The sequence below is a fragment of the Hemitrygon akajei genome, chromosome 2, assembly GCF_048418815.1.
Source record: "Hemitrygon akajei chromosome 2, sHemAka1.3, whole genome shotgun sequence".
In the NCBI taxonomy this organism is placed as follows: domain Eukaryota; kingdom Metazoa; phylum Chordata; class Chondrichthyes; order Myliobatiformes; family Dasyatidae; genus Hemitrygon; species Hemitrygon akajei.
The window spans coordinates 105,679,538-105,700,698 of NC_133125.1; the positions used below are offsets into that span (position 1 = coordinate 105,679,538).

The window sequence follows — 21,161 nt, forward strand, 5'->3', positions numbered from 1 at the left end:
GTTCTGGATAATATGAAAGATATTTAGATTGCAGATTGTCTACAGCCTTTGTAGATAAGTTTGTGGTGTTTGCTTTATTCCATAAGTTGCACCTTCACTTACCAATTTCTTCTTTCTGCCTGAATATTCAGAAATTGTTTACCGACAAACCAGGAAGAGGTCCTACCTTTGAGTACTGAAGTAAGTAGTTGTAAGAGTTTGTTAAGTTTTTTTTGTATATTTGTTTTGTGTTTTCTGGTCTACGATCCGTTTACTTTTTGGGTTAAGAACTTTTTTTTTCTCTTTTTGCCATTCAGTATCTGTTGCCCACAGCCTCCAACCAGGACGTACAACAATGGCTGATCAGAAACCGGTTCTCATCTTTCTGCCAGTTATTTGTTAATTTCTCAGGTGAGAGATAATCTAGAATTGACACAAGCTCTGGAATCTCTCTCAATCTAGAGTGCTAACCTTTCCTGGCATCTTCAGGCCAATCGAACCAGCTTGAACGTCGGCCAGTGGTGGCTGTGCCTTCAGTTGTCCACAGCTCTGGCAGTGTGTGTGGCATCCTACCACCCCTCTACTTTTGCTTTCCAAATCTTGGGTGCCACCACTTAGTAAGGATGATGACACCATTCCTTCCCATTTTCACTGTGCCAGCATATAGTCATAGAGCACCATAGCAAAGAAACAGGCCCTTTGGCCCATCTAGTCTGTGCCAGCATGGCTCTTAGACTAGTCTCATCTACCTGCACACTGGTCATGGCCCTCCATTCACCTCCCATCTATGTACCTGTCTAAACTTCTCTTAAACATTACAATTGAACACATATCCATCAGTTCCTTCCATACTTGTGCCACTCTTTGGAGTGAAGGATTCCCCTTAAGTATTTTACCTTTCACTCTAAACCTATGAGCTCCCTTAATAGCCTCACCCAACCCAAGGGGGAAAAAGCCTGCTTGTATTCACCCTATCCATACTCTTCATAATGTTGTATACCTCAGTAAGATCTCCCCTCATGCTCTTGGACTCCATTGAATAAAGACCTAACCTATTCAGTAGTTCCCTATAACTCAAATCCCCGGCAACATGTTTGTAGTTTTTCTCTGCAGTCTTTCAAGCCTTGATGTTTGATGTCTTTCCTACAGGTGGGTGACCAGAACTGCACATAAAAACTCCAAATCCAGACTGCTATATACAACTTCAGCATAACATTCCAATTCCTTGATTTCTGAAAGCCTATGTGGCAGATCCTCTCTCTCTACGACCCTATTTACCAGCGATGCCACTTCCAAGCAATTCAAGTTCTAGTTTAATTGTTATTCAACCTTCCATGAATACAGCCAAATGAAACAGTGTTCTCTGGGGCTAAGGTGCAAAACACAATACCAACAGTCATTCACAGCACAAGGCACATATAGCACATGTAAGACAGCAGTACAATGCAGTCACACATAAAAAAAGATATATATATATAGTCCGAGTCCATGAATATTGCAGCAGTCTGCTGTTGGACGCAAGACAGCTTGTCTTTTGCCAAGTGGGCTCTGGGAGGGGTTGGCAGCACCGATTCTAGCATGGATGCTAAGCATCTACCACTCTGGTGGAGTCCCCGACTTTGAAGCCTCCCTCTGGGCAGCTGCAAACAGGCGACATCATGGCTTGATGCCTGGTCCTCACTGTAAACAAGGCCCCGCAGTTCCCCATTGCCTGCCAATAAAGCAGTGGATCGGACTTGCAGCATTCCATACCGCCAATGTTCCACAGGGTTTTGCGACCACCTGAAAAATGACTAAGACGATCGCTCACTGTTAGACTGCACAACTCCTTCGCACACCACCGTCTCTCTGTAAGCAGGCAGTAACACTGCACCAAGTCCGACTCCTTCAGTTTCTCCGCCAACCAGCATCTCACTGATGGGTAGGCCTGCAGTACTTGTAAGTTCTTAATGACCAGCAGGATCTTGTGATTGTGTAAAAAAAAAATACATTTATAAAGAAAATTATGGGTGTTTATTCTCATGTCTCTGTCCTGCCACACACCTCAGTGTCTTACCATTCACTGTGTATGCGTACTTGCTCTGTCCTCATAAAGTGCAAAGGAAGGTCATTTGAGCAAATTTTTAAAAAATGCTAACAACATGAGATTAAGAAGCTTAAAGAACGTTAAATACTATATTGTTCTCTACAGGGTCCTGATGGAAATCTTGCATTAACTTTATTATGTGTTTTGTTTTTTAAAGAAAGTAACATGGATTAGATCTGAATGCCCAATATTTGCCAAGGCTTAAAGTTGTTGTTCAAGTTGTTGAAGGTTAAGCAGTTATGCAAGAACCTAATTAATTCAGTGTTATTATTTGCTCTTTTCCATTAACCTTGCATAAACTCCACTAACGTTCTTCCATTGTACATAATGTTGCTTTTACTCTCCTGCAATTATAAGCGCTCAGGTTAATATTTTAATGAATTCCTTAGGTGCAGATATGTTGAAAATGTCTAAAGAGGACTTGATCCAGATCTGTGGTCCTGCAGATGGAATCAGACTCTTTAATGTAATCAAGGGAAGGTGAGTGACAAAACTTTGTTGAAAGTAACTTCATTTCTGTAAGTACATTGTGCAGAAGCATACAAGGTAAATGTGTCATGTCCTTCCATAAGCATACAAGTTCCCCAAACTTGACTAGCTGTCTTTCTCTAGCTCCTCATGGCTCCTCAAAGTATTTTATACTATATAGAAAATATAAAGTTCTATATTTTAGTTCAACTATTATTGGCCCTTCTGCCCAACCAGCTCTGGCAGTCATCCTCCTGATCCCAGTTCTATCCGCCCTCCATCCAGACCTTACTGACAGGATGATTACAAAGCTGACATTGAACAATTTGCACTCTGCAAACCGATGCCCTGTGGAGCATTCTGACTATAATTTGCAGACACTTGCATTAGCACAGTTCCTTCTTTCTCCTGTCCTTGCTTTTTAATATATAGATTATTGAAAACCTACCTTTTTGTTCAAACTCATTTTCCACACCTTTTGATGAAGGCTAAATCCTTCCATTCTTTTTTGTGTACTATTACATCCGACCAAGGTACAGGTGTATCATACATTTTATAGTACATCCTTTCCTGACTCAAATAGTGGTATAGGTATATCATGGGTATATCAAGTTACAGGTATATCATACATTGTATAGTACGCTTTTCCCCTACTCAAGTAGTGGATGTGAACTAAACTCCACATCAAATGGAACAAATTTCTGTTATTATGCTTGTTTTGTTAAAACAATAGTTTCTCAGATCCAACTTGATGAGACAGAATGGCATCAACACCAATTATCTATTTAGACCTACAACAAACATTTATTAAGACAGAATAGAGCAAGCATTAAAATACTTATCTTTGTGTGTGGGGGCCCCTTTCACTGCAGCACACCTTCCATTCTGCTGCACTGTGCTGCTGCTCACAACCAGGCAAATAGTGAAGTCCCGAGAAGCCACCCAAGTACTTCCCCCCTTCCCAAAGGCTCAATTTTATACCATCTCCACAGATGTAAAATACTACAGTATTGCCAGTAAGTGGACCAATGTATAGCGCCATCACAAACCTCTGAATGAGAAGCAATCATCACTTGTCACCGCTCTTCATGAATCCCACCCCGGTGTTCAACTTAGTTTCATGTTCCCGCAGTGTTGCAGTCTTATGGTACACTCTCATAGTGGTAATCAAAGCTCCTGCAGCCAGATCTGCAGGCCACAGTGGTGGTGATAAACTCAACAAGCATGAAGATGATCCCTTTACAATACAGTCCTTACTGTGATTTTAAGTTGTATTTTCAATGAAATAATTTCAGAGATTGGAGGATGTGCTTTAAGGGATCTACTTGCCATCTTCTACTGGAAGTTAACCTTGATTAATAAATAGTTAGACTGAAAAAGAATGGTATATTTTATCTCTCAGGATATTGACTTTTTTGCATCCAATTCAACATGTTGGAATTACAGTTGCTGAAGCTTGGCAGCCAAAATTGCTCACAGCAAGCTCCCAATTACAGTAAAATGATGATGACAGCTGTTCCAATGTTCATGCAAGGAAAAGCATCTGCACCAAATGGTCCATATCTGACAGAAATACCATAAATACTGTTACAGGTCCAGTGGTGACTGTGGAAAGAGTAAGGTCACTGACCTGAAACATTAATTCTCTATTTCTCCATGGTCAAGTGCAGAAATTTAATAATAAGAGTCTCATCAAAAAAACGATAAGGATTACGGTGCCATCAGTAAACTAAATAATTACTGAACTAGTGATCATGATTTCTAATCCTGATTACATTTGGTAAATTTATGTTCAATTAATTGAACACACTGGGAATTGTTTTTTTATTATTAAAGATTAACTTTATTTAGACATGTAAGTTGAAAGATACAGTGAAACGTGTCGTTTTTGGCAAAACACATCAGCAACGATTGTGCTAATTTGATTTGACGCAAATGATGCATTTCACTATAGAGAAATTTTCAACATGAGTGTTATGTTCTCACTGTGCTGCTGCCTAGATTTCTGTGTTCAGATCTTCAGAGCAGACCTTGAACAAAGGACGAGGAGCACCACCAATTGAGTTGCACAATGAAACAAGTGTCTGGTCTATTACAGCCTGTGCTGCCGTCTCAGCGAAGTATCACATTGCAAATAGAAGATTTTGTAGTGAATGGAATGTCAAGTATGTTGCCTTGTTCGGAAGCTGTTGCATAAATGTGTAATACTGTCCACTTGGTAATAAACTGTTAAATGAACTTCTGTTCTAGAGCAGTGAAGCTAATGACCATACTTCCGCAACCTGTGATTACAGAAACATCCGTCCAAAACTGACCATTTATTTGTGTCAGAGCCCTGAGCAGTATCTTGAGAATAATCCTCACAAACAGCAGAGCAGAGGAGTTGTCGACACTTCATATGGTACGTATGTCCTGTTATTCCTATCCTTAGGACAAGTGCCTCCTTGAACAAGCCTAACAGAGCCGGATGGAGGTTAGATATTCAATTAAATAAAGTTCTTTTTACAAACTCCCCGGTTTGCAACACTGACCCCAGCCACCCTGTCACCGGAAAACACACTTAGGGTTTTGGGGATGTAGATGAAACAAGCAAATGGAAAGAAAAAACAGTTTGCAGAAGTATTTCTTTGCAGAGCTTACTGCTTCTGCAATGACAGTGACTCAGTAACTACTGTCATTATTTCTCTTTGGAAGGGCTATGTTGCTGGACGTAAGAACTTCAGTATTGAGCTCCTTCACTGGGTTTACCATGTTCTCAGATCTTCTCTCTACACAGAGCTATTATACTGGTTAACTGCTGTAAGAGAGATTGTTAACATTATATATTCAGTGCTGTCTTCATTGGGGTTCAAGGAATGGTAGAAGGAAAGGATAGAAGAAATTAAGATAATTTACAATAACATTCATGCATTCAGACTGAATGTGTGATATTTTAGCAGAGTTGGAATTAAAACCATACTGCAGAGATCCGGCCAACAATAATGGGCTGGGTTATGGTTACTTATCATTCTGAAACCTTTACATCAACAGGAAGGTTAACAGAACAGCAACGCGTCTCATGACCATGCGAAAAAGGACGATGAAGTAAATTATTAACACACTGTAGGGCACCTTAGTGACGTCATCGAAGATTTTTTGGAGGCTTTGTTTTGGGCACACAAAATCATTGAATCAGTAGATTCAGCTATGTGAATTAGTTCTAATGCTAATCTGAATTTGAAGAGTGGCTTCAGGAACTTGCGCTTTGCAAAAATCATAAAGGGAGAGAATTTAAAGAAATACGATGCACATTTTAAAAGTGTATTAAGAGCAGAATAATGTCCACTGCTACAGTTTGAAGATTAAAAGTCACCATAAAGGAAGAGGGGGTAGTTTTAGAATTTGAATGGGGTGTAAATGGATTAAAAGGAAGTGATTGGAAGTTTAGCTGTAGATAATGAAGAAAGGTCTCCCAGTCTGTAAAGGATATTGATGGAAGTGGAGGTGTAAGGGGAGAGCTATAAACCCAGAAACTACAGACTGGTTGGAGATGGAAACGTAAAAGCATACGGATACGAACTTATGAAATTAGTACTTGCAATATAAGTCAGCAGAACCGAATTTTGGAAGCGGGATATATTGTACAACTGCTGCTGTATTGTGCGTTAGTGGGTGCAGTGGTAGCGTAGCAGTTAGCACCACACTATTGCAGCTCGAGGCGTCAGAGTTCACAGTTCAATTCCAATGTCATCGGAAAGGAGTCTGTACATTCTCCCTGTGGAATGCGTGGGTTTTCTCTGAGTGCTCCGATTTCCTCCCACAGTCCAAAGACCTATCGGTTGGTAGGTTAATTGGTCATTGTAAGTTGTCGCCTAATTGGGCGATGGTTAAATCGGGGATTACTGGGCTGTGCAGCTCGAAGGGCCGGAAGGGCCTATTTCACGCTATATTTGAATTAAAAAAATAAAGCCAAAGATAAATTTCGATGCCGTTTAGAGTTGGTAATCTGGGACAAAGCTAATTGTTATGGGCTAGTAAATAACAGCCCATAATAATTAGTAAAAAGGCAAACCATATCTAATGATCTTGCTTTGATTCCCAGATATGAAACTCAAGAGGTTGAGGAAGGTCATTCAATTAAAATGCATATGTGAACATTCAGAAAGCATTTGATATCATGGTACAGAATGAACTAGTTGGGGAAAAATACTAGATTTGTGGGATTACAGGAACAGTGACAGATGGATACAAAACTGCCCAAGGGAAAGAACAGGCAAAGAAAGCAACCTGAAAGATAAAATAATGTAGAAAATTGTGAAGTAGTACATTCTGAATGGAAGAGTGAGGGAAGTCAGTTTAAACTAAATGCTACTATGAAGTAAGCATGAATCTGTGCATTTTGTTAAGAAATTTAAGGATTCAGTGCCAAATAGAATCTTTCTTTCGTATGAAGTACTAATTTGAAAGTAAGAATCTATTTGGAATTGGGGAAACAAAGCAGTTTGGTATATACAGCTAAGTAATGTCTTGGGACATACTAATGTCAAAGCTGAGGGGTTTGCAGTTTGGTTAGAATTGAAAGTGTGTATTGATCTTTGTTTATGATGCAGACAAAACATTTCCACTTTGATCACTGTATTGTAAAAAACAATAGTATACTGTATTGGAGCGAGTTTAAGATAGGTTAGCAAGGATGGGACAACCTCTGAAAAGAGAGGGCTGTCTATTTACTGCAGGATCCTGGACCTTTTAAGTAATTGCATTTATGACAAAGATGAGGATGTCAAGCTAAGATTTTACAAATAGTATTTGGCCTCCACTGGAGCATTATGTTCGACATCCTAGGACGAATGCCAAAGTTTTGGAGAGGTGCAAAAGTTTACCAAAAAGATACAAACGCTGAGAGATTTAGTTATGTGCAGGAAGTTAACATTCCTCTCTTTGTTAATGACAGAAACTTAAAAGAAGTGTTGATAGAGTAGAGAACGAAAAAAAATCCTTCCAGAGGGAAAACGAGAAGTCACATTTTCTTGCATTGAACTTTTCTGATCTAATGCGCGCTGGAGAGTGGAAGAATTGATAGCAATTTGCAAAAAGTTATGCAATGAATACTCAAAAATACCTTGCAGGATGGAGGGGAGATGGTGGGACATGGATGGATTGTGCAGCATTTGGTAAAGAGCTTGTGCAGGCACGATACGACTTCCTCAGGGGCTGTATGATTAAGAGGTGCAGCTAGTGTTTTATGGATCATTTGCTAAAGAGACCATGAAGAATTGATTCTTTGAGATACAGAAGGCCTACGAACACCCACAGTACCATGCAAAACCATGAGTTGGATTATCGGGAGAAATGGGGAACGAAACGAATCCAAATATATATTGTGTTTCTTTTTTGAACTGTTGTTTATGTGATGAAATTCTTTTTCCCGGTTTCTCCAGTATTCCATGCAATCTTTTTGGAAGAGCTGACAGCGGTAGAATTAACTGAGAAAATAGCAAAAATGTACAGCATTTCTCCGCAGCAGATTAACCAGATCTACAGACAGGGACCCAGTGGGATCCACGTGCTTGTCAGTGATGAGGTGAGATCTGAGAGAGGTCCATGCACAGAATGGCAGCTGAGACAACACTCAACTTTACAGAAAAATGTTTTCTTTCTGTTGAATCTTCTGTTGGGATTTGAATACTCCTGAATTGCATCAATTTCAAACCATTTTGAGGTTCCAAGTATTAGTTATTTCTTTACTGGGCTATTACCTCTAACTGCACAAGCAAACAAAAATAAAAGAAAAATTCCCTCACCCTCCCCTCTTTCTTTATTCCCCACTTTATCATTAAACATCTTCCTATCTGCCTATCACTTCTCCTGGGTCCCTTCCTTCTTCCCTTTCTCCTATGGTCCACTCTTCTCTCGTATCCGATTCCTTCACCTCCAGCCCTTTACCTTTCCTACACACCTGGTTTCACCTGTCACATTCTAGTTATCCTCCTCCTCCTCCCCCCCACCTTTTTATTCTAGCATCTTCTCTCTTCCTTCTCAGTCCTGAAGAAGGGACTCAACCCGAAACATTGACTGTTTATTCATTTCCGTAGATGCTGTCTGACCTGCTGAGTTCCTCCAGCATTTTGTGTGTGTTGCATACAAAAACCAGTTCATTTTTCCCATTTCCTCCTTTCCTCTCTCTCCCCTTCTCTCGTTTCCCTTCTCCCTTCTCTTTCCCAGCCCACCTTGAGCCTCTCTCTCTCTACATCCTCCAAAATTATTTTTACCCCCTTGGACTTCTGCAATCTTAAGGTATTTTGAAAAACAAAATCAAATTATATTCATCATCTAAATCAGAGTTTGGTAAATCTTGCTTATGTGTCCTCCGTAATCGCTGTGGTGTCTTGAACAATGAAGTTGGCCTTTCTCATTCACCTCTTATATTTAAAGCAAGAAATCATCTGCAGATAACCTTGACCCATAGTAGATCTTACACAGTAGCCTGTTGGATAACAATCTGCAACTTAAAAAAAAAAATAGTAACTTAATCATTTTTTGCAACGTTGAAAGTTGCACGATCATGGTAATGAATACTTAAATATTAGTTGGACTTCGTTGAAGGAAACATGTTAATTATATCTTAATACTGGGGCAGGTAAACTAAGATTTATGTGTGTACTCCTGTAGCTATAGCTGTTTATTTCTGATATTGGGGCACTAATGATTGATTATGGTTTGTCTAAACTGAATTACGGTGGTAAGCTTCTTGAAATCGAAACAGTTCATTTATGATGTCTGCATGAACATCGAATGCTCTTCTTTAAGGCTGTTGGTTTGGGTTTGGATTAGGGGTCCTCTGCAGCTTTGTTCACACTGATGGCACAAATAATGTTGAGATGCTCTACAGTGTAAATTATACTGGAGCATGGGTTTTCAGATGGCTGTTAAATTAAATGCAACAGCCATATATTAACATATTACCTTGCCTCCTAGTTTATAATGCCTCTGGTGAAGCGATGGATAAATCATAGGAAATGAACAAAAATAAGTTTATAAAAATGGATATATTTTGTACATTTCCCATGTTACAAAATTGCAGTGTGCATTATCTTTGGGTAGGAATTTTGCGTTGTATATGGAAAAATGCTTCACATTCATATTGAGTGGAGTGAGCTGGCTACTTCCTTGTTGCCCACTTCCTTTTCTTATTGGCCTAATTTAGTCTGTTTTAATTTGCTTACTTTATAAAACAAAAGAGCAAAATTAAGGCTGAGTGTACTTATTAAGGATTAAAAATATATTCATTGCTTCAAAAATATCATTCAGAGTAGTGCTGCAGAAGGGAGCACAGACCAACGTCATCAGAGGCTGTGGGTGAGTTTCTGCAATGTCACAGTGTATGAGATGCCAAGCAATATGGTTTACAAACCTGGGTGGTGAGAACTGTTAGCCTGATTTCACAACCTGTAGGCAGTGGGTTTTGGAGGAACTTGGTTTTTGGTATCCATATTGCATATTTGGCTGTCATCTTGACTGAATACTCTGCAGTGTTTATTTTTTTTGTGATGAATGCTTTTAGGACATTAACAATTTTTAGAAGATTTTATAAATTAAAAAAAAATCTTACAGTAGGTTTGTTTTAACATTCAGATTTACAAGTCCTAACTGCACCTCTCAAATAAGAACTTTGCAAGACTGTTACACTGACACTAGCATGCAGAAATTGCATCTTTGATCTATTACACTATATGGATCACTAGATTAGTACTTCTCTCTGGATTGCATGGTGGCATAGTGGTTAATACAATGCTTTACAGTACTGGTGACCCAGGTTCAATTCCCACCACTGCCAGTAAGGAGTTTCTACATTCTCCTCATGACTATGTGGGATTCCTCTGGGTACTCTAGTTTCCTCCCTGTGGTAAACTATGTATACCTGTCTGGACACGGCCCTCTGCTGACTGCTCCTGTGGCTCCTCCCACAGACCCCTGTATAAAGGCGATTGGAGGCATTGCTCCTCCCTCAGTCTTTGAGATGTTGTGCTCCCTTTTGCTGTTAATAAAAGCCTATCGTTCACTCCCAGTCTCCGAGAGTAATTGATGGTGCATCACTCCCACAGTCCAATGACGTACTGGTTGTTAGGTTAATTGGTCATTGTCAATTGACCCGTGATTAGGCTGGGGGTAAGTTGGGGGCTGCTGGACAGCATAGGTCGCAAGGTTGGAAGGACGTATTCCATGCTCTATCTCGATAATTAAATTGTGTCCTTTGGTGTTCTGTGACCCAATTTAATGGCTGCTAAGTCCATGTTGGACATTTAGTGAGAAGTCCATGGTAAATTACCGATGAGTTACGGCTTCTGTGCCAGATTGGAAATCAGTTCTGGAGTGTTCTGTAGTAGGAGAAGCCATTCCGGCTGGACGCTGAGTAGATGCAAGAAGATGAACTGTTAAGAGGAGGTGACACTCGACTGACTCATGTAGCATAATATATGTAATGCAGACGTGTGTTGATTACTTGCTGGGACCAGCTGTCCTTTTGAGATTCTGTGCGGCTGTCTTTAATTTGCTAACTGAAGAATACTGTGTGATAGCAGTGTGGGATGGCACAATTGTGGACCAGTCCTACTGTATATACAGTACAAGATCTGACTCCACAAATAACTTCGCTAGAACTGATTCCTTTCATACAATGGTTTTCATTATGAAAGTCAGTGAACTTGAGGTATAATCCTATTGTAGCAGAAATAAGTGTGACGATAGATTAGTTCATAGCTACCAGTGACATGATAAATGTTTAGTATTACATTAGTGGTGTTGTTGGAAGAGTAAGTGATGGATAGGATGTAGTACAACCTTCCCCTCTTCAAACAGAGCTACTGTATTTGATCTTTTACTATTGTCTAGTCAAGTCAACTTTATTGTCATTTAACTGTGTACATGTATACCATCGAACGAGGCAATGTTTCTCTGGACCGGGATGTAAAGCTCTAAAGTACACAGAACACACAACAACTTGGGAAAGTAAGAATAAAATCTACAGATGAATTATGCAAAAATAAACTAAAGTTCATAAATTAAATATCGTAAGGTATGGAACAGATTAACTGGTGACACTTTGAATGCAGTGTGGCAGGGAGTTCAAAAGCCTAATGACCTGAGGGAAGAAACTGTTTCCCATCCTGACCGTTCTTGTCTTTATGCATCAGAGCCTCCTGCCTGTTGGCAGAAAACCAAAGCAGATGCTGGATGGATGGGTGGGATCCTTAATAATATTAAGGGCCTTGCATACATGGCGCTCTTGATAAATGTCCTCGGTAGATGGTAGGGAGATCCCTACGATCCTGTCAGATCAGTCTGTTGGTCTGATGTGCTGCTGCTCCAGCACTGGATGGAAATGCAGCTTGTCAGGACACTGGATGCTGCTCCTGTAAAATTCGGTGAATTTGGGGTGGGGTGGTGGGGAGCCTTGCTTGTTTCAATCTAATGCCCTCTCACACCCCCCCCCCACCACAGCTTCTGCAGATTTTTGCTTTTCTATAGACGCATGAAATTCTGACCCCAAGTTAAGAATAGAGTCTCTAATTCAAGGCTAACAATTACAATGGATTTATAGCTACAACTGTTCTCCCTGTGGTGCTTCCAGGATGGGCATCCTTTTTGTCAGTATCGCTGTTATGCACTTTGTTTTCTCGTGTGACAGGGCACGAAAACATGTTCATTAAAGCGTGATCTAAAACAAAACGCTAAGCAAGTTTTGTAGTCAATCCAAAAAGCATTTTGTAGTCAAGTATGGAATTTCATTGTTCATCAGAAGTATATGTGGTGTGAGTATTGGCTCCCGGTTATGTCTGCCTCGTGTTATTTTCATATTCTGAAGCTACTGCAGTTGAATATTGGTAGGTGACTGCTCCATGTTTGGTACTCCTGCAGCCTGAGTATGGGTTGTGGTTCATCACCAGAACCAGTCACACTACCTGTGACTTGCATCTGCTGCATATTTGGCCAGGTGCAGGACGGGTGAAATGATGTGATGAAGATGCAGTATATCATAACCAAACATTTGGTTGTGTTGAATGCACCTCAGCTTTTTTTTTGTAAATTAGTTCACTTCCCTAAAATGTAGAAGATTGCACATGTTGGAAACTGTCTGTAATCCCATTATAGAGCATGCAATTCTTTCACCTGAACTCCATTTGCATGTTCCCTCATGTATGAATGTCTGCCTGTGTTACAACAGCCAGCAAAGACAGCTTGCATTGTAGAAGCTGGTACCATATTTTTCAGGACTAATGGCTTTGGCTTGGACCTTCAGGATTTGGAAGCAGAATGCAGCCTTCTCTAGACCAGGAGTTCCCAATCTTTTATAGGCCAACTGAGGGGTCCGTGGATCCCAGGTTGGGAACCCTTGCTCTAGTCTATTCCTTCAAAGCTTCATCCCTGCATTGCAAGCAATAGCAGCAGTGGCATTGATATGTTGATGGATTTAGGAGTGTACACACGTGCTCCAGCGAGTGAGGTGACCCTTTGTTGAAAGTGGTGCTTCCACTGAAATTGGTGGCGATACACGCGCCACGCTAGCGTCGTGGTTAGCGCGGCACTATTAGAGCTTGGAGCTTTGGAGTTTGCTGTCCAATTCTGATGTCATCTGTAAGGAGTCTCTGTAGAATGTGTTGGTTTTCTCTGGGTGCTCTGGCACAGTCCAAAGATGTACCAGGTAGTAGGTTAACTGGGCATTGTAAATTGTCCTATGATTAAGCTAGGGTTCAATTAGAGTTTACTGGGCAGTGTAGCTCGAAGACCTATTCTGCTTTGTATCTCTAAATAAAATAAAATGCAACACAACCAGTGACCATTGTTGGAGACTGGAGCCTCCCCTTCCGAGGATGTCTAGAACCAGTGGTCACAAACATCTATCAAGGACAATGTTGAGAAGAAACTTCCTCACCCAGGGAGTGGTGTATTTTTGGATTCTCTATCCTGGAGGGTTGTGGAGATATAACTGCTGAATATGTTTGAAATGATCTTGATAGATTGGGCATATAGTGAATCAATGGATATGCATTGTTGAAGCAAAGTCAAATTTATTGTCATTTAACTCTGTACATGTATACCGTCAAATAAGACACTTCTCTGAACCAGAGTGTAAAGCAGTCATACACAGAACGCCCAAGTAACACATTATAACTTAGGAAAGTAGTAAAATCTACAAAATAAATTACACGTAAATAAATAAAGTTAAGTGCTCAAGTTAAATAGTGTTAAGGTACACCAGTGACACTTCGAATGAGACGTGGTCGGGAGTTTGGAAGTTTAATAACCTGTGGGAAGAAACTGTTTCCCATCCTGACCGTTCTTGTCTTTATGCCCCGGACTCTCTTGCCTGATGGAAGAAAGGCAAAGAGGATGCTGGATGGAGGGGTGGGATCCTTGATAATAGTCAGGACTTTGCATATGCAGCGCTCCTGATAAATTTACCCCGATGGATAGAGCCCTATGATATTCTCCGCCGTTCTCACAGTCTTTTGTAGGGACCTCCAGTCCTACTCTGGTATCAGATGGAGATGCAGCTTGTCAGGCAGGATATTCTCAATGGTCCTCCTATAAAATTCAGTTAAGAGAGGATGGTTTGGGGATCCTCACTTGCCCCAATCTCCTCAGCAAGTGGAGGTACTGATATGCCTTCTTGTTCAGGGAGGTCATACTAAGGGACCAGATGAGGTCATCCGTGATGTGAACCCCCTGGAACCTGGTGCACTTAACTCTCTCTGTGGAGGAGCCATGTATGCACAGAGGGGGAAATAGCACTGAGGTGTAAGATCAGCTAGGATTTTACTAAATAATAAAGCAGACACAAGAGCTGAATGGACCTCTCCACTATTCAAATTTCCATTGGATACTTTCCGATGGCCAATACCACTCTAGTGAGCAGCTTGTGTAACTCCTCACAATGGAATCCTGAAATCATGATCATTTTTCTCATAAAGATGTCACATCTAGATTGGTAGACTTGGCTGAATGGTTAAGTTAGCTAGTATTGTCCCAGTGCAGTGTCACTTGCAAGTCAGTAACTAGGGTTCAATTTCAGTAATTCTGAGAGCTATTCCTAGGGAACAAATGCTCTCTGGCTTTTTAAAATTCTTTTGATGTTACAATTTTGGATGATAATAATATAAATTCCAGTTGCATCTTATTTCTATTCCTGTCTGCATTTTATCTTCAGGTTTCTCATTTTTAGCTTGAACTGTTGTACACAAAGGAGCAAAAAGTATGTATGTTAAACTCCGCGAACACCAGGAATAAATCATATCCTGCTGGAAATCCGCTGTCCGTTTTTAATGAGCTTATCATTCTAATTTTTAGGAAGCTACCGGTGAGGGTGTTGTAGGATATTGGATTGGTTGATATGTTTTTATTGAGAGTAATCCACTTAGTAATTCTTCATTGGTATCCACAAACTTACTTTCTAGAAGGACTTTGAGCTGATCAGAAAGAAGAATGTTGCCTGTTTTTTTTTTCTCTCTCCTTCTCTCTCTCTTTCTTCCCTCCCTTTTCCACAAGGCTAAAAGAGCATTGGGAACCAGCTGAGGCCAAGTTAAGATCAGCAAACTGCATTATATACGACTTGACTCTGGAACCGACTGGTCTGTATAGCCCAACACTGCAGCTGCCACTGCCTTCCTTATCAGGGTTTTAGGATGATGCAGCGTACAGCTAAAGATTGATGTAATTGTAATATATCTAAGTTTGTTACCGCTGCCAAGGAACTTTGTATTGCCGCAAATTTCCAATTCCAAGAATTTTCTTCAATGTTCAAGCACTTAATTTGTACAAGAGCATACCTTGAGTAAGTGTACTGTTGGTATTTCGTCATTGATAATGATAATGCTTAATCTGACAGGAGATGCGAACAGTCTAAGTAGTTCCATGAATTAAAAGTACGGTGGCTTCAGTTCATTCTCTAGTATTGTTTTGGGCACTGGGTCTAGAACAAACCTGCTATGAGGTCATTACGATGGCATCTGTAGCATCAGTGATTTAATATAGGTGAAACACATGTCTCCTTTAAAAAAAACTTCCCAAGTGGCAGTAGATACAGTATGTCCATTATAGGGCTTATGGAATAGATGCTCATAATACCTCAGACTAATACACATCCTTTTATTTCCAGATGGTTAAAAATTTATGCAATGAGATTTGCTTTGTCGTCTGCATCTTGAAAGGTACGATTAACTTTAACTTGTTACATTTGTGGTTAACCCTGCCCTATGTCACTGGCAGATTATTGCAAACACGATGCACTCTAGTTTCACACAGGCCCTGTTCCAACAGCACTTTCTAAACCCAAGAATGCCTCAGGCGCATTGGAACATCCTCCCACAGTGATTTTTATGGTTTCCTCCCACAGTCCAAAGACGTACTGGGTAGGTTAATTGGTCATTGAAAATTGTCCTGTCATTGGGATAGGGTTCAATCTGGGTTTGCTGGTCGGCTGGCTCAAAGGAATGGAAATGCCAATTCTGCGCTGTACCTGTAACTAAATAAATCAATAAAAATATGCTTAACCAAAGATTATCCAAATGCTGAGATTAAAATTCAAAAATCTGAGGTGCAATGGGACTTGGGAGTCCTCGTGCAGGATTCCCTGAAGGTAAATTTGCAGGTTGAGTCTGTTGTGAAGAAGACAAATGCAATGTTAGCAAGAGGACTCGAATATAAAAGCAAGGATGTAATGTTGAGACTTTACAAAGCACTGGTGAGACCTCACTTGGAGTATTGTCAGCAGTTTTGGGCCCATTATCAAAAAAAAGGATTTGCTGACATTGGAGAGGGTTCAAAGGAGGTTCACGAAGATGATTCCAGGATATGAAAGGCTTGTCATATGAAGAACGTTTGATGACCCTGGTCCTATACTCACTAGAATTCAGAAGAATGAGGGGCAACCTCATTGAAACCTATTGACTGTTGAAAGGCCTCGATAGAGTGGATGTGGAGAGGATGTTTCATATGGTTGGCAAGTTTAAGACCAGAGGACACAACCTCAGAACAGAGGGGCATCCTTTTAGAATGGAGATGAGGAGGAATTTCTTCAGCCAGAGAGTGGTGAATCCGTGGAATTCGTTGCCACGGGTGGCTGTGGAGGCCAGGTCATTGGGTATATTTAAGGCAGAGGTGGATAGATTCTTGACTAATCAGGGCATGAAGGGATACAGGGAGAAGGCAGGAGATTGAGACTGAGAGGGAAAATGAAATGGCGGAGCAGACTCAGTGCACCAAATTGCCTAATTCTGCTCCTATATCTTCTGGTCTAAAATGGGAAGCCCCATCTTAACCTTGTCTCACTCACCAGCCAATAATTGTGATATGAATTATAATACTCTGCTTCCTTATAGGGAAGGAATCAAATTGCATGCTCTTATATGACATAGTATAACTCCTCACTACTGTTTAATTGAAGAATTTCCTGGTCACTCGGTTAACTGAGCAAAATGTTAGAATGTAGTAGTTGGACAGAGCAGGAAAAGAGGGGTGCCAGTGACTTCATTATGGCCATTTGTATGTCAGATACACCCTTACAGAATTCACAACTCATTACCTAAACACGTTTAGATATGGATACAACTTGTTCACATGGAATTTTTTTTGTGTAATATTTTATTGAAGTTCATCATCAAACAAACATTTCCATAAGATGTATTTCAGACATTGTACATATATATCATATAATCACATATATCACAAATCTCCACAAAGTACATATCTGAGGTATACACTTATAGAAAAGAGAGGAAAGAAAAAACAAGCAAAAGGAAAGAACTATGTACAAGTAGGGAGTGATTTTTTTTTAACAACAGATCCATTGATTTGTGAGAATAAAATCAGGTCTATGAGGCATTATGTAGTTAAACCATTTTTCCCAGTATGAATCAAATTGTTCCAGCTTATGGTTAACTTCTCTGTTATCAGCTGTTATCTTCTCCATTTTGTAAATGTCCACTGTAATTTCCATCCATGTATTTAAAGTTGGGCTCTCCTGTGATAACCATTTCCTAGTAAGAGTCTTTTACCAGCCACCAACAGTATATTCATTAAGTATTTATCTTTTTTCAACCATTCTTGAGGTATATATCCAAAATATATGGTCTTACTCTCTAAGGGTATTTCACATTTAAAGATGTCTTGTAGGGCATTGTGTATCCCCCTCCAATAGTTTTTGATAACAGGGCAGTCCCGTTCCCATGGAATTTGTGTTAAAGAGAGTAAATAAATCAACAGTGTTTTTTAACTTTCATTTCCTGATGCATGCATAGATGAATGTTGCTTTGCAATTTGGAAAATCGTGATAGGAACTGCCTTCTAGGAACACAACTCCCACATAATGTGATTCACTGCGATAATTAGGGAATGTGATATAGAACGGAGAACATTACAACACAGTATATACCCTTCGGCCATGATGTTGAGCAAACCTCTCAACCTACTCTAAGATCAATCTAACCCTTCCCTCCCACATAGCCCTCCATTCCTTCTTTCATCCATACTCCTATGAGTTTCTGAAATTACCCTAATGTATCAGCCTCCGCCACCACCCCCTCCCCCTAGTGCATTCCACAAACCCAGCACTCTGTGTTTCTCCCTGATATTCTCCCCTATACTTTCCTCCATTCACTTTAAAATTATGCCCATTGTATTAGCCATTTCTGCTTTGGGAAAAACTCTCTGGCTATCCACTTATCCTCTGCCTCTAATCTTCTTGTACACCTCCATCAAACTCCAGCTTGCTTAACCTATCCTCATAAGACGTGCTCTCTAATCAAGGCAACATCCTGGTAAATTGCCTCTGCACCCTCTCTAAAGCTTCCACATCCTTTCAACAATGTGGTGACCAAATGTTGTGAGTTTTATACAGCTCCAACATTGTCTCGCGCCTCTTGAACTCAGCTAATGAAGGCCAACACGCCATGTGCCTTCTCAACCATCCTGTCACCTTGCATGGCAACTTTGAGGGATCTATGGACATGGAGCCCAAGATCCTTTTGTTCCTCCACACTGCTAAGAATTCCGCCATTAAGCTTGTACCCTACAGATGATCTCTTGTGGGAGTGATGTTGTAAATTGAAAAATGGTTAAACATGTTTCTTCTTTGCCGACTGGAGTTCACTATTTATTAATAATAAACCTTGTATACTTCACAGCTGAGCAAAGTGATGGATACCACATCATCTTAAAGTGAATAGGGTGGACAATCCCTCAAATACCAGGAGGCAGATTCAGATTGCACATTGTTTGGACATCCTTTTATTAAACATGGACAACTACCCAGAAAACAGGCCAAAGAAAAAGAATTGGTTGTACTACTAAAACTGAGATGATCCAAAATCCTCAAGGCATAGAAGACTTTTTTCACTGAGGACAAGGCAAAAAGCTTTGCTTCATGTTATCTCAGCTATCTTACATGGTATAATTTTAGTGATTTTGTTTGTTTTTTACTGTTGGGCTCAACAACCACTTCTCCCCACTCCCTTTGGGTTTTGGGATTAATAGTAATATTTGCGGATCTCAAGAAAAGTAAAAAGAAAACGACAGAAATAATGCTCAAAAATAATTGCTGTCATCCCAAAACCCCATTTGATATTAGATATAATAATAATGGACATTGAATTATTGGATAGCCAGTGACGATGAAGTGGTTTTGCAGCCCTGGTCTGCAATACTGTAGCATTTTGTGTTCTGGGGATTAAATAGATTGATTTCTTGTGATGATAATGCCTACAAGTTAACCATAGCATTCTGCAATGTTCAGACTTTGTGTCAGTTAATGGGGCCGAGGCATTTTTAACCACCTGTTTATTTTCATTATGCAGGACATTTCTGTCTGTTTCCATTCCTATAGGAAGAGATCAGTGACAGTGCACTGAACTTCTATTTTTCTAAAGCTTGTGGTTATGAGCATTTTCCAATTGTTCAGATAGTTAAAATACAGTTTGCTCTATGGTGTCACATTTGAGCAGATGGGAGTCTAGGTGCACACCATGACATTAAATTTACCCTTCAGTAATTTTTTGGAACAGGTATAGAATGTATTTTTTTTCTTACTGAATTTGGTGAATGTATGCTCAAGCACCTAATTTTATTTTCTACTGAATTAACCAAATGATGTCTGGGTATGAGATAAAGACATAAATTTCTTTTGTGACATTGTAAACACTGAATAAATATGATTTTATAAGTAATTCATTGGTATGATTGTGTGCATCAATGTAAAATTTAAATTGGTTCATTATTGTCACGTACAGTGAAAAGCTTCTCTTGCATACTGTTCATACGGATCAGATCATTACTGTGTACATGTTGTACAAGTCTTTGACTATTACACAGTGTACTGAGGTAGAACAAGGGAAAACAATGACAATGCAGAATAAAGTGTAACAGCTACCGAGAAAGTGCAGTGCAGGTGAACAATAAGGTATAAGATCGTAAAGAAGAAACAGATTCTGAAAACAAGAGTCCATCTCACCATAGTAGAGGACCACTAGACCTCCTTTCTGTTCACACAGCCAATTCTAATTTGAATACTTTTATTGCATAAAGAAATTAATCTGTACAATTGTTCAAAATGCAAAAGGTCATGCAGTTTGCTAATTATTATCATCTTTAGTAAGGTAATATTTCCTTAAATTTCAACATAATGTTTACTTTAATAACACACTTGCCTACAATGTTTACACAAATATACTTTATTTTCCAAGGCGCATAGGAGTGGTTCAGGAAGGCCTTGAGGCTCTCCACTTCTTTCTGGACAACAGACATAACCAGTTCCCCTGCAACACCATCCATCTCAGTCTGGCAGAATTCATTTTCACCCTGAACAATCTCTCTTTCAACTCCTCCAACTTTCTCCAAACCAAAGCTGTAGCCATAGGAACTCTATGGCTCCCAGCTCCATCTACACCAGCTTTCTGGAACAGTCCATGTTCCAAGCCTACAGTGGTAATGCTCCCAACTCTTCCTGCACTATACTGGTGACACATTGGTGCTGCTTCCTTTTGCCTATAATGTCCACCCTGCCCTCAAGTTTACTGTCCTTTCCTGATCTGTCTCCATCTCTGGAAACATTATATACCAACATCTTTTACAAACCAAATAAAAACACAAAATGCTGGCAGAACTCAGCAGGCCAGACAGCATCTATGGGAGGAGACACACACCCTGGGTTTTGGCCCGAAACGTCGTCACTACCTCCTCCCGTGGATGCTGTCTGGCCTGCTGAGTTCTGCCAGCATTTTGTGTTTTTATTTATTTCCAGCATCTGCAGATTCACTCGTGTTATCTTTTACAAACCACTGAGTCTCACAGCTGTCTGGACTCGACCTCTTCCCACCCTGTCACTTGTAAAAATGTTATTCCCTTTTCACATTTCTTCTGCCTCTTGATGACAATTTACATTCCAAAATATCTGAGATTCCCTTTCATTTAAAAAAAACAGGTTTTCCCTTCCACTATCATCAATGTTGCCCTCACCCATATACTGTATCCTCTATATCCCACATATCTGCTCTCACTCCCTCTATCCACTGTCATAACAGGAATAGAATTCTCCTTGTCTTGGCCACAAGTCTCTGTATCCAGCAATTCATTCTCTCAACCTCCACCATGTGTTGTG

At 40.1% G+C, this 21,161-nt stretch overlaps 1 protein-coding gene across 10 annotated transcripts in view; it reads left to right on the top strand.

Moving 5' to 3' along the window:
• The window catches only part of tfcp2l1 (transcription factor CP2-like 1), a 52,342-nt gene extending 32,611 nt beyond the window's left edge, over positions 1-19,731 (top strand). For 7 of the 10 annotated variants that reach the window (XM_073026798.1, XM_073026841.1, XM_073026815.1 and 4 more), the window contains 7 exons: positions 132-180; positions 297-390; positions 2,455-2,545; positions 4,828-4,934; positions 7,954-8,096; positions 15,669-15,720; positions 18,694-19,731. In XM_073026798.1, coding sequence (XP_072882899.1) covers positions 132-180; positions 297-390; positions 2,455-2,545; positions 4,828-4,934; positions 7,954-8,096; positions 15,669-15,720; positions 18,694-18,731 — 574 coding nt within the window. In that variant the 3' untranslated portion in view covers positions 18,732-19,731. Of the gene's footprint in view, positions 1-131; positions 181-296; positions 391-2,454; positions 2,546-4,783; positions 4,935-7,953; positions 8,097-15,668; positions 15,721-18,693 lie in introns of those variants that run through there. The other 3 variants (XM_073026828.1, XR_012096065.1, XR_012096064.1) reach the window with 3 other exon arrangements.
• The last annotated feature ends 1,430 nt before the right edge of the window (positions 19,732-21,161 follow it).